This window comes from Vespula vulgaris, chromosome 10 (genome assembly GCF_905475345.1).
Source record: "Vespula vulgaris chromosome 10, iyVesVulg1.1, whole genome shotgun sequence".
Lineage (NCBI taxonomy): Eukaryota > Metazoa > Arthropoda > Insecta > Hymenoptera > Vespidae > Vespula > Vespula vulgaris.
In genome coordinates this window covers 2168453-2181910 of record NC_066595.1, presented here as the reverse complement: position 1 = coordinate 2181910, position 13458 = coordinate 2168453, and the positions used below count along the sequence as shown (strand labels likewise).

The following is a 13458-nucleotide window of genomic DNA, read 5'->3' as shown; positions in this document are numbered from 1 at the left end:
TTCAGAATTTTCTTACTCGTCTCGTAAACACTTGACACCTGTATATTGGTATGTTAAACGTGATCGGTTGGTTAATAATGTTTCTACGAAGAAGAAGTACAAATTTGTAATTTCATTTATTATTATTACGTGTTTCTTTTTTTTTCTTCTCGTAAAAATGAAATATGAGAGGATTTCCATGATCTTCGATACAACGCAACGATCGTCTTAGCTTTGACGCGCGTTTTACTCTCGTGTTTGGAATTGAATACAATAATATTATATTGAAAATAATATTGTGAGTTTCTCGGGAGGTATTCTAATAATATCGTTATTTCGTTATGCTACATCGCTCTTATATTCGATATTCGTTTTTATTATTCGTTAACTATTATTATTATCATTCATCATCATTATCATCATCACCATCATCATAATCATCATCATCATCATTATCATCATCACATCATCATCATCATCATCAGCAGCATCGTCATCATCACCATTATCATCATCATCATCGTCATCATCAACATCATCGTCATCATCATCATCATCATCATCATCATCATTATCATCATCATCATCATCATTATCATCATCATCATTATCATCATCATCATTATCATCATCATCAGCATTATCATCATCGTTTTTATCAATATAATCGTCGTCTTCGTTTTATTAACATAATTATATAATATATACACATACATGCTGTCAATATTGAGCAATATTAAATTGAATAAACGGTTTCATTATTAATAATTAATTAATCATTAATCACGATTAACAAATGAAATATTTCCATTATAATCATTAATCATTCACTCATTCAATTAAATATTGCCCAATGCTGCATGTTACATACACATATATATATATGTATGTATATATTTATAGCATATGCGAATGTTAGCTCATGCACGCGTACATACTTTTGTATATGTATATGTGCATATATATATATATATGTATGTATATATATAATATAGACACACACACAATATGTACAAGTAATCTCGCTTTTCATTTTCTTTTTACTACTTCCCTTTATTTCCTTGTGCACTCGGACATTTTGCAAGGATCATATTGGTGTAATAAAGCGTGTAGTTTTATTGCGCGCGATTTGAAAACCGAAGGGACGCTGTGTGCCGGATCGAAAAGTTTGGCTTTTTTTTATAAAGAACAAAAAAAAAAGAAAAAACAGAAAAAAAAGAAAAGAAAAGAAATAAAAAATACGAAATGACAATGTGTCACGAATCGTCGGGATGATTTTGTATCGAATGGTCTCGCTCGCGACCAAAAAAAAAAAGCAAAAACGAAAAGACAAAAAAAAGAGAAAAAAGAAATCAACAATCAGAACAAAAAAAAATCTATTTTTAAACATTTCTAACCCTCGTGAAAGAAATTTTGTTTCATCGACGAATGCAAGATCGCTCGGCGTGCAATGACTAGAAAAGTGTATTTATGTATGTATGTATGTATGTATGTATGTATGCATGTAAGTATGTATGTATATACGTGTGCGTGCGTGTGGGTGTTATATACTGCGTGTACAATTGTAAAAGACGATGTATGAAAAATTTACTTTTCAAACGGAGCAGAACGATCCCAAATCTTTCCTTTTTATTTTTGAAATATCAGGAACGAAAATTGCAGCCGTCTTAGTCCTCCCATTAAGGCACTTAGAAAACTTTGTTCCCATCGTTGGAACTCGGTTTATGTTTTTCGTTTCTTTACATAACAATAACACAATAATATTAATAATAATAATAATAATAATAATAATAATAATAATAATAATAATTAATAATTATAATTATAATTGATAATTATTAATTATTTAATAATAATAATAATTAATAATTAATTATTTAATAATAATAATAATAATAATAAAAAAATATTAATAGTGGACGAAACGTGGGCATGTTCTTCGAAATTCTCGTTGTTATTTCGATTCACGTTGTTCTTTCACATATGTATATAATAATAACAATAATAAATAAATAAATGTCAAGTGTGTGTGTGGGGGTGGGTAGGGTGGGGGGGGGGAGAAGAAAAGGCGATACGAGATCTGATCTTCGATGTTGCTGAGAAAAAAAGCTACGAATTGTTACTGATTAATAATGAGATTTACAATACATAAATACATTCGTTACTTGAAGACATTACGAATGAGAATACATTCAAGCTTTCTTTTTTCTTGGATGGTCCGAAGAACGATCTATCGATCAATTGGAATACGACGCGTTCGTTGCGTATCGCGTCACGAAGAGATCTATTAAAAATAAAATGTGCATATGTATATATATATATATATTATATGTATATATACATATATATATATATATACATACACACCCACACACATATATACACGGACACACACTTAATTTTCAATAGATATACGTTGTTTTTTTGCGAATACCATACATGTGTACGTACATGTGTATAGACGTATTTGAACATGATCTATATATATATATATATATATATATATATATATATGTATGTATGTATGTATGTATGTATGTATGTATGTCGCCATAAATAATCTTAATAATAAAAAGAATAGCTGCTTTTTTTATTGTGATTTTTTCTAAGCATCGACACGCGTCTCGACATCATGCTGATCGAACTCTTTATTTATTTATTTATTTATTTATTTATTTATTTAATGTAATTTTATTTTTTTCTTTAACAGGTTCGTAAAAATCGGACGATGATTATATTATCTTCGGCTTTTCTAATCACTAATTATAAATTTAAAGGTGAACGGCTATAAAAGGCACTATGTTTCACAGACGCTGACTCCGTGTGCAGAGAAACTCGTCTATTCGATTAAGCCGACTAATAGTCTCTCGCCAACGAGGAACTTTCGTATTGCATATTTTTCAATCCCGAGATTTTTTCTTTCTTTCTATTCTATTCTATTCTATTTTATTCTATTCTATTCTATTCTTTTCTTTTCTTTTCTTTTTTATTTCCGATCAATGAACGAGTAAAGACGACGACGATCGTGTTTCGATCTTTCTCTTTGTTGATCTTCGTATTAGTAAAAACGATTTTAAAAAAAAGAAAGAGAAAGAGACAAGAAAAAAAACGAAGAAGGAGAAAGAAAAAGAAAAACAGAGAGAGAGAGAGACAGAGAGACAGAGAAGTTTTCAAAACACATTTAATCTATTTCAACTTTTACTCTTCATTTAAGAAAAAGGTTCATTGGCGTTGATCCAAAAGAAAGAACACTGAAACTCTCTCTCTCTCTCTCTATCTCTCTTTCCTATTCTAAACCCTTCATACATAAAGCAAATAAACTGTAATCCTGCCAAATAATAGAGAGAATTTTCCAAATTTCCTACCAAACCAATTGGTAGATCTAGAAAAATAGAACGATGAAATGTTCACCATCTCTCTCTCTATCTCTTTTTCTTCGAATAACAAATTCGAAATATTCTCCATAGCCATAGCTACTCGTCGTCATTCCAATGACGATATTTACGTCATGTAGGACCGTCCTATCATTAATTTTAGTACAGCTTCTCTCTCTCTCTCTCTCTCTCTTTCTCTCTTTATCTACCATTCCCCCACGCAATTTTCTTTTCACTCTTTCTTCTCCTCTCAAACTAACGAAGAGTGGACACTCGTTCACGTTCATTCGTAATTCGTGCGTTGATCGCGTTTTCTAGGCACAAAGAGGCATAAATTTTCGCGATTCGGTAATACATGCACGCACGCACGCATGCACGCACGCATGCACGCATCAATGACAACGACGACGACGACGACGACGACAACAACAACAACAACAACAACTCGTTCCTTCCTTTAATTTTTTTCTTTTCCTCTTTTTCTCTATAAATAACGCTGATCCTCGAGTGACGCGTAATTAGAAACTATATTTACAAACAAGGAAAGCAGCCTTCGTTGTTAAATCGTAATATACGAAAAATGATTATTATTGTGACTCGCGCGTTTTTTCTTTTTTTGTTTTTCTTGTTCCTGATCTCTTTTTTTTTCTTTCTTTTCTTTTTTTCATTTTACATTCCACCATCTCTCTCTCTCTCTCTCTCTCTTTTCTTTTTCCTTTGTTCATTCATCTTCATCGTTATTTTTCATCACACCAAATCGCCATCGTTTAATAAACGCAACGTTTTACTATTGTTATATGAATCCCGCCCTTTCCTCATCCCTTTCTCACCCCCTTTACTATTTCCAGTTTTTATTTTTATTTTTTATTTTTTTTAACGATCCAAACGGAGTCTCATTTTCGGAAGACGATCGATAAAATACATAATCGCGAAGTGAGAGAAAGCTTGTTTTTTGTTTCTTCGTTTTTTTTTTTTTCTATTATCCTTTATCCATTTCCTTTCTTCCTCGCTTTTTCATTCATCACCAATGAAATCTTCTCATATCGCTATAAATAAAAGTCGATGATCGACTTCCGTGTTTGTTTTTTCTCGCGGCAAGAGAGACTAGAGTCGCGTAGCATTATCACTGTCCTAGAGAACGAGTTCTCGCATGTACATACTTATAAACATAGAACGCGCGTCGATGACGATGCTCGGTGGATGATGATCTATGCACGTATGTATGTATGTATATATGTATGTATGTATGTATGTATGTATTTATGTGTGTATATATGTATGTATGTATGTATGTATGTATGTATGTATGTATATGTGGTTAATACAATTCGAGCGATTTATTGTTTATTTTTTTCGTCTTTCTTTTTTATCTTTTGGGTAGGGTTTTCCTCTCCTATTTTTTTCTTTTTTATAATATATATATATATATATATATATATATATATATATATATATATGATTTTATTATTGTGTGTACGAAATCTTTATTATCAAAATATGGCTGTCGATCCACCGCGTTGTTATATCGTTATTATTATTACTACTATTATTATTCTTATTATTATTATTTATTATCATTATTATTATTTATTATTTATTATTATTACTATTATTATTATTCTTATTATTATTATTATTCTCGTTATTGTTATTATTCTTATTGTTATTATTATTATAATTATTATTATAATTATTATAATTATTATAATTATTATTATTATTAATATTATTGTTATTATTACTGTTTCTATTTTTTTGTAACTGTTACTGGCAATTAAATGGCGATTGAAAACCATATTTTATTTATAGAACGAGAGAGACAATCAAAGACAATGGCGAGACAGTTGAAGAATAAAGAACACACCAAACAAAAATTTCTAATCAAATCTCGAACCCCACCGAGCAGTATCATAGACATGCACTGTTACTAAAACACAAAGCGAAACAATAATAATGTTCGGCAATGAAAGATCGCCGGGGCGATCGTTGCTTATATACTTATAAAAACGACAAAAAGAAAAAAAAAACCAAAAGAGATAGAATGAAAAATAAAAGAAAAAACAAATAAAAAAAAGAAGAGAAAATAATAATAATAATAGAAGAAAAAAAAGAAATAAAAGCTCGGAACGAGTCAACGCGCGCGTTTTATTTACTTGTCACACGCTTTCTCTAATTTATCAATTTATCTTTACTCCTCGTTAAAATACGATACGATTTCGAAGCTGTCTGTCCTATGAACTTATAGATACTGTCTGTACATACATACATCTACACAACATACGCATTACGCATTTCGCTTTATTCTGGTTTGTTTATTTTTTTGCATTTTTTTTTTCCTTTTTTTGTTAAATGTTTTTTTTTTCTTCATTCTCTACGCAAGATTACATCTAATAGGTCGACACATACATAACGCGACACTACGAGAACGTATATCGCTCTCTGTCTTTGCTTTGTCCCTGTCCCTGTCAGTCAATCGCGTGCGCGCGTGTGTGTGTGTGTGTCCTCACGAAGTAGACTAAAGAAAAAGAAAAGAGAAAAAAAATAAAAAAAAAAGAAAGAAACAAAATTATGAAGAAAGAAAAAAAAAGAAACAGAAGAACAGTACAATTCGAATATCTTGCAAAAAGAATGACGTTTTCTTGTTAATCTTTGAACGTTCATCGGTTCATCCTATGGGGGTGGGTGGGCAGGCAGAGGGTAGTTTAGTTTCTTCGTTGATTTTCTGCTTTTCTTACGATAGTAAGGAAGAAGACACGCGGATCGCAGTGAAGAAAAACGATGCGGTGAACTCTTATCATAGTACATAAGTATTACTGTAGTACGAAACTCTCTCTCTCTCTCTCTCTCTCTCTCTCTCTCTCTCTCTCTCTCTCTCTCTCTCTCTCTTTCTCTCTCTCTCTCGCCGAAAAGGCGTGTTTCCTTTGTATAAAAACTCGAGTATCAGGATACGCAGAGTATTCCGCGACTCTTGAACTCTTTCCTAGGGATGGTTTGCATGCGCAGCACCAGAAAGGAAGCTGAGAAGGCACAGTGTATGTACACACCATCGCATATGTACAGCACCGGACACCACAAACGAACTTGGCAGATCGCTCGATAGAAATACAGATCCATGTAGAAAGAAGATGTCCTCTGGTCCTGAATCGTTTATTACCTCTCGTTCCTCGTTCTCGTTCATTTAAAAAAATGTTCTGTTTCGTTGGTGGAACATGTAGAAACGTATAATGACGGTAATTAACGTTCTCCTTCTTCTCCTTCTTCTTCTTCTTCTTCTTTTTCGTTAATTAATAATTCCGACCAGGCATAAAACCGAGGACGAGGAGTAGGAAGAAACAGACTGAGAAGAAGATCCGCGAACTATGCGTTATCGTCGCATGATCGTCACTCGCGGATCACCTACACGGTGCTAGGAGAACTTCGAGCCAGCAGGGACAAGAAGTAACTTCCTGTCTGGAGTATTTCGGTCCCCAGCCTTTGGCGAAGCTGATGCGGACGGAGTTAATGTCGACGGGGCCGGACGAGAAAGCGGAAGCCGCATTATTGTTGCCATTGCCGTTGCTGTTGTGGTTGTTACTACTAATCCTTGAATTCCCGCTTCCTGTATAAGATGGAAGCTGGATGACTTTGGCTCGGTCGAATATGTTCAAGCAAAAGCCCGGTGGCACTCGGTAGACCAAGAGCGTACGCGATTCCGGGTCGTCTAAGGTCGGTGAGTTCACGAAGATCGGACTCTCCGATCTATTGTACGCCCACACGCCATCGGCTTCTTGGCTCAGCATGATACCTAAACGAAAGGATACAGTGAAATCGTTTAGCAAGACCAAAGTTAGATGATAACGATCTCGAATCAATCGATATATGTATGTATGTGTCTATGTGTATTTAAAGGGCGAACCACTTACCGAGACCGATCTTGCTGCGGGTCTTTTGTACCGAGGGCGATGCTACGTGATTCTCGGCTAACGTCGCCAAACAGAGACCATCGCCGTCGTGCAAAGAATCGAAGACGTTCACCGTTAACGGTTCCACGGGATAAAGACGACCAACACGGCCACCCAGTTCCCAATATGCCAACGTGCACCATTCCCTTTGCTCGGTCTCCCCTATTAAATATATTACAATTATATTTAATGATTAATACAAAACGCATTTTTCTACGGATCAAAATCAATATTCTAAGAAGAAATAATACGTATTAACAAAAACATACAGATATAATCAAAGATCGATTCAGTTTCTTTTTTTTTTTTTCAAGTCGATGAAAGAACGTGATGACTCGGTCGGTAAAGAAATTTTTACGGATAATAAGCGTTACCTTCGAACGAACGAATGACTATTCAACAATTAACTCACTACGACGTATAGATATCTATCGTCGTATGATCACGACGTAAAGATAATTTCTTTTCTTTTTTTTTTTTTTTTTTAAGATCGTACACGGTCGATAAAGAAGCTTCCTATAGATTACGATCTCTTTAGAAATATGATCCTTAGCTCGCGAATAAAAATGTTAGTAGAACACGAGTAAGGGGGTTACTAAACACGTTGTTTTTAACCGTGGATGGATGAACATATATGTACGTGGATTTCTACGAAGAGACGAGAGAAAAGGAAAGAGAACTCGGAAAGTCCCACGCGTCTCGACTCGTTCGCATCGTGGGTAAGCCGCCGGCGCCAGCCAGATTCGAGACTAGACAAGAGCGAACACGACGGAGAAAGGGGGACGGATTCCAAACGGGGGCTACGGAGGACAGGGAGGTCGAAGAGGAAGAAGAGGAGGAGAAGAGGAAAAAGAGGAGGGAGGTTGAGTAGGGGAGAGAAGGTTGGAAGGTGCAGGTTGACGGTATGTGGGCAATCGACCTGCCGTTACCTCGGAATTTTTAACCTCTCATATTTCCTCTTTTTCCTCTCTTCCATAACTTCAACTTTTTCAAAGCTACGACGTCCCGTCTTTATTAACATCTTACACAAACACCCGCCCGCACACAAGCATGCACGTACCACAGCACGTCTTACAAAACTATCGAAAGAGCTCGATCGTATGAATGGACGATGTAAATATCGTGGTTCTTTTTTTGAAGTCAATCGCGAGATCGCGATCTGAAGAAAAATTGAAACGAAAAAAAGAAACAAACGAATGACGAACGACCGAGAAACAAGCTAACTCGATCGAAGCAAACTGGCGCCATCTTTATCGTTAACGACCGACGGTAAAAACGTGATTTACCGACTACAACTTTTGAACGACTAAAATTTACACCGCGGTATTGAAAGAACAATTGTATATAACATGAGAAAATAATTTTAAATACATATATATATATATATATATATACACACACATATATAAATAGAAAAAGAGACAGAGAAAAAGAAAAGAGAGAGAGGGAGAGAGAGAGAGAGAGAGAGAAATAGAAACGATTAGAAGCAGAATTAGAACGAATCTTTAAACTTCTTTTAACGTATGCTTTTGTAAAGTTCAACGATAAATTTAAAATAGATCGAACAATACGATCGTAAGGGATATCGTTAAAATAATATCGATCGAGAATAGCGAAATTAATGTCGGAGATAAATTCGCGTATACGTTATAAAGATACGGGTTTAGAGAGGTTATGGAGGTAGAGGAAAAAAAACAGAGAAGGATAGATATAGGAAAGGACGTGTAGAAAGAGAGACGGGACGGACGGACGGGTGTGTCGAAGCTTTGCGTCGCGTAGAGCGCGACGTGGGGTGAGGCGGGACTCCTCTGCTTCCACCAGATAAAAATAGATATTACGAGTTTACCGCGGCGCCAAGATTGCGGGGTATCGCGACGATTACGTCATCGGTAGTAGCGCGAGTGGTTGGAGCAAGGACGCCTGTCGCGTCGTCGTCGTCGTCGTCGTCTTCGTCGTCTTCGTCGTCTTCGTCGTCTTCGTCGTCTTCGTCGTCTTCGTCGTCTTTGTCGTTGTCTTCGTCTTCATCGTCTTCATCGTCTTCGTTGTTTTTATCATCGTCGTCGTCGACATCGGTTTCGTCGATTAGAATATGTCCGACGTATCATCTAAGCCGCCATTTTGGAACATTCGAAAATTTCGACGTAACGTTTCGAAGAAGTACGTTATTGCAACGACGAAAGACGAATTTTCTTGTAAGATCTCCGGTGGTTTGGTCTTTGACCAGAGATATGAAGAATTTTTCTCGACTCGCGGAGTCGATAAAATATATACATAAGCGAGCAGCATTTTCGAAGACAGTAACTTGGGCTCTAACGTAAGAGTATATTTATTCGTTTGTCGTCGTGTAAGTTGGTGTTAAGTACGTATACATATAAGCGTATGTACATATATATGTATATAGGTAAGTAGTATATAGGTATATCGTGTATGTGCATTGGTAGATCGATTTGATTTTACGCAGAGGCACGATATAAGAGTATAAAGAGCTAATAGTTATTAATTATATTTAGTGCGCAAAACAAAGAATTTCAATTAGTTCAATATATTGTATTTTTCTCTTCTTTTCTTTTCTTTTTTTTTTCTTCTTCTTCCTTCTCCTTTGGCTTACGATCTCTCGTTTGTCTTTTAACTATCCGCCGAGATATAAACCGCCCACTTGGCTTTATAGAAATGAGGCGCGCCAGACGCTCGAGGGTAATAAGTGCTTGAACGATCGATCGTTGATCCAACGCCGTATCCGTCCAAGAGATACATATATGTACATATGTATATATTAATACTAAATCGCTAAATAAACAGTTCCATCTATTTTTACTCGTTACATTCTATTATTCCCGATAAAAGAGAACGAATTAATCGGAATTCCGTGAAATCAATAAACGCGCATACGCGATTAGAGAGAAGAAAGATTTCGTTCGGCGAAAATGACTGAATAATATAATGATCTTTTTTTTTCCTTTTTCTCATCTCTCTACGGATAGAAGATGTTCGTAAAGAGTTCCGTGATTCTAACGAAAAGATCATGGACACACATCGAATTGCTCGCAACGCCTCGAAGATCTCAAGAAGTCGACCTTTCCTGTCGCATACCAATCGGCACGCAGCGATACGGCAAGGTGTATCTACGCGAACTGTGTGCGTTCATGTGCGTGTGTGTAAACACGAATGGAAGAGAAAAAAATAACGTGTTCCGAGAGACACGCGACAGTGCCGGCTAAAGCATCTGTAGTCTCGTTTGGAATGCGATATGATCGTCGAGCGTCGTCTCGTCGAGCTCGAGGATAACGAATATATTTATGTATGTATGTACGACATATGTATGTATGATGTGTATATATATATATGTATATATAATGGTATGCGTACGTATATATCTTTTTTCTTTTTTATTCTTTTCATACTTTTTTTTCCGAAGCGTGACGACCGACAATCGATTAATTACGCGGACCTTCGGAGATCTCGCGTGTCAAAGCTTCTTTCGTCGTATAGGCGAGCGTAAAAGTCGTAAATTTGAGGTTATCGGATTAGATGGCTTCTCTTTCGATCTTATACGTCACGCACGCCCTCTGCAACTAAATATGGAGGAGAAAACTGAGAAGTAGCGCGCGAATAAATTTGAATGAATGAAGTTGAGAGAAAGAACTCGAAGACGAAACGAAACGAGATTATACGAGAAAAAAAAAATACATAAAAAGAGAAAACTGTAAGTCTGAGTTGGACGAAGTCGTCCGATCGATTAAATATCGTCGACGATATTATTATATATTTTCCATATAACCTTTCGATAATTCGAATTGAGACAAGTGTAGCAAGTCTTTCAATTACGTCCTCTCAATCGAAAAAGACGGATCTATGAAGAGGACACGAATTTTTGTCAGTAGCAACGTGTGTGTTCGAAGGGGATGGGAAAAGAGAGTGAGAGAAACAAAGATAGATAGAAAGAAAGAAAGGGAAAGAGAGAACACGCGTTCTCGTCGATCTTATCCCGTCCGTACGTATATTGAGAACAAAGGACGATTGTGGACGAGGCTTTAAGGATATCGACGAGGAGAGAAAGAGACTCGGGCGGAGTAGTAGCATTGGAGAGAATAAGTGAGTGACTGAGTGAGTGAAAAAGAGAAAGAGAGAGAGAGAGAGAGAAAGAGAGAGAGAGAGGACGAAACGCAAAGCGTCGCGCGAGTGCCAATGTGTTTTCCCAGTTGGGTCAAACACCCTGAAGCTCTCTCAGATAAGGTTCCCAACCTTGGCACGGCCAAGCAAAGTAGTAACTGCGTAACCGTAGGTGCCGCACTTACGACACGGCGTGTTGTTGCGGCCGTCGGCGAGTCGTTCGCACACGACTACGCAAGAATCGTGCGTGCTGCGAGCCATTAAACGCGTCTCTCTCTTAAACGTACACGACGTATCGGATAAAAAAGAGAGAGAGAGAGAGCACATCGAAGTTGACGATGTCTTCTCTCGTCAAACTTAAATCAACCTCTTTCCTCTCATACCCATCTTAACCTAATCCGAAATAAAGAAATAATAATAAAAGCGATATTAAAATTGGCGCCATTTGAAAGTTTCTCGGGCGCGGGTAAAGATAAAACGCTTAAAAGAATTCTTACCTCGTGTACCACCCACGAAGCGTATTCTATCGACCGAAGCATCGTTAATTACCGTGGCAGGTAATAAACACGCTTGGACGTGACACGAGCGATGAGAGAGAAAGAGAGAGAGAGAGAGAGAGAGAGAGAGAGAGAGAGAGAGAGAAAGAGAGAAAGAGAGAGCAATCATGTCCGCGCGCGCGCGCGCGCGTGCGAGAGGCCGCACGCGGGAAATGCAACGGAGCCGGCTACTATTATACGGTAAAGGTGGAAAAGGCAGTGGCCGGTGCAGCATCGCATATATATGTTATGTATGTATATATACTATGTGTACATAATTATGTGTATATATATGTATATGTATATATATCATCAAACTCGTTCATACATATATGTATGTATCATTATATACAAACACATAACACATTACACACATAACACGTTATACACGTGTGTATGTATATATGCACACATATATGAGATATGCATATATATATATCTCAGTGTTCAGACGTGACCCTTGTCCTTCAAACGGCCTTTCTACGAGCGTACGGCAGCTCGACTGGGTGTAGGTACGCCATACGTGTCGCATACCTAACGAACGCGCGTACCATGCGACGAGAAAGCCGGCCACCGACGCACCCGTCGTCGTCGCCGACGGTAACGACGACGACGACGACGACGACGTCGCCGTCGTTTCGACGTACATGTCGTTTATTCTATATACATACATACGTTGTTCACCTACGTACGTATATACGTATGTATGCGACGAGCACCCGAGCGCAACGACCGGCTGCCGGTTCGACATAACCTACGATTCTTCTATACCAGTAGCGTAATCATCCAACCTCGAACCCATGCCTTTATTTTTTTTCAATAAATATATATATATATATATTCATTTAAAATAGGAACGTCTTTTGGAAATTTTCTTTCTCTTTTCACGATCGAACGTTTACAACATTAGTATTTACGTATCTCTGTTATAATTATATATATATAAGTGTACGATGGGAGAACATGTTCGTTCCCAATAACGAGATCAGACATGTACTTATATTTGACAACATTTTCTCTGACATTGTTCTTTCCAAATCCTTTTTATTTCTCTTCTTCTTCTTAGATTTAATTTCTTATATATTTTTTTCTTTGTGAAATAAAATCTCTTACAGAGGAAAATTATACGAGAGGTATCGAGTTATGCGAGCAGTAGGTACATATATCCGGACGGTCGGGTCCATCGGCGAGAGTACGACGATTAAAAATACGCAACGTGCAGCACGCGCCTGAATAGCGTGGTACCGGCGAACGATATATGCGTATACGCGTGCGTATGCGTGTGTGTGTGTCTCATTAAATAGACGAGTGCTCAACGATACGAGTATACCAAAGACGAAGATGAAGACGAAGACGAAGACGAAGATTACAAGGACTACGACAAAGACGAAGAAGTAGACGAAGACGAAAACGACGAGTTTAGAGGAGTTGTTTGTCCGTGATAAGAGAACAAACCGTACTCGGCTAGTGGCGCCTATATCGTAGCCAGTGACGGATCGGGTGAGCTCGAGGCACGGT

At 37.1% G+C, this 13458-nt stretch overlaps 1 protein-coding gene and 1 long non-coding RNA gene across 3 annotated transcripts in view; one reads left to right on the top strand and one right to left on the bottom strand.

Annotated features, from left to right (window-relative positions):
- Nucleotides 1-97: 97 nt before the first annotated feature.
- The window catches only part of LOC127066832 (uncharacterized), a 45609-nt gene continuing 32248 nt past the window's right edge, over nt 98-13458 (bottom strand). Inside the window, exons 4-6 of one of the 2 annotated variants that reach the window (XR_007782514.1) lie at nt 7256-7456; nt 5959-7137; nt 98-5868 (exon numbers count right to left, since the gene is read on the bottom strand). Coding sequence is in view for 1 of the 2 variants with exons in the window: in XM_051001036.1 (XP_050856993.1) it covers nt 6746-7137; nt 7256-7456 (593 nt within the window). In the remaining variant the exon portion in view is untranslated. Of the gene's footprint in view, nt 7138-7255; nt 7457-13458 lie in introns of both variants that reach the window. The other variant, XM_051001036.1, reaches the window with a different exon arrangement.
- Nucleotides 8864-12791, top strand: LOC127066871 (uncharacterized). Its single transcript, XR_007782517.1, has 2 exons — nt 8864-9695; nt 10276-12791. It is a non-coding gene; the product is annotated as an uncharacterized LOC127066871 (long non-coding RNA).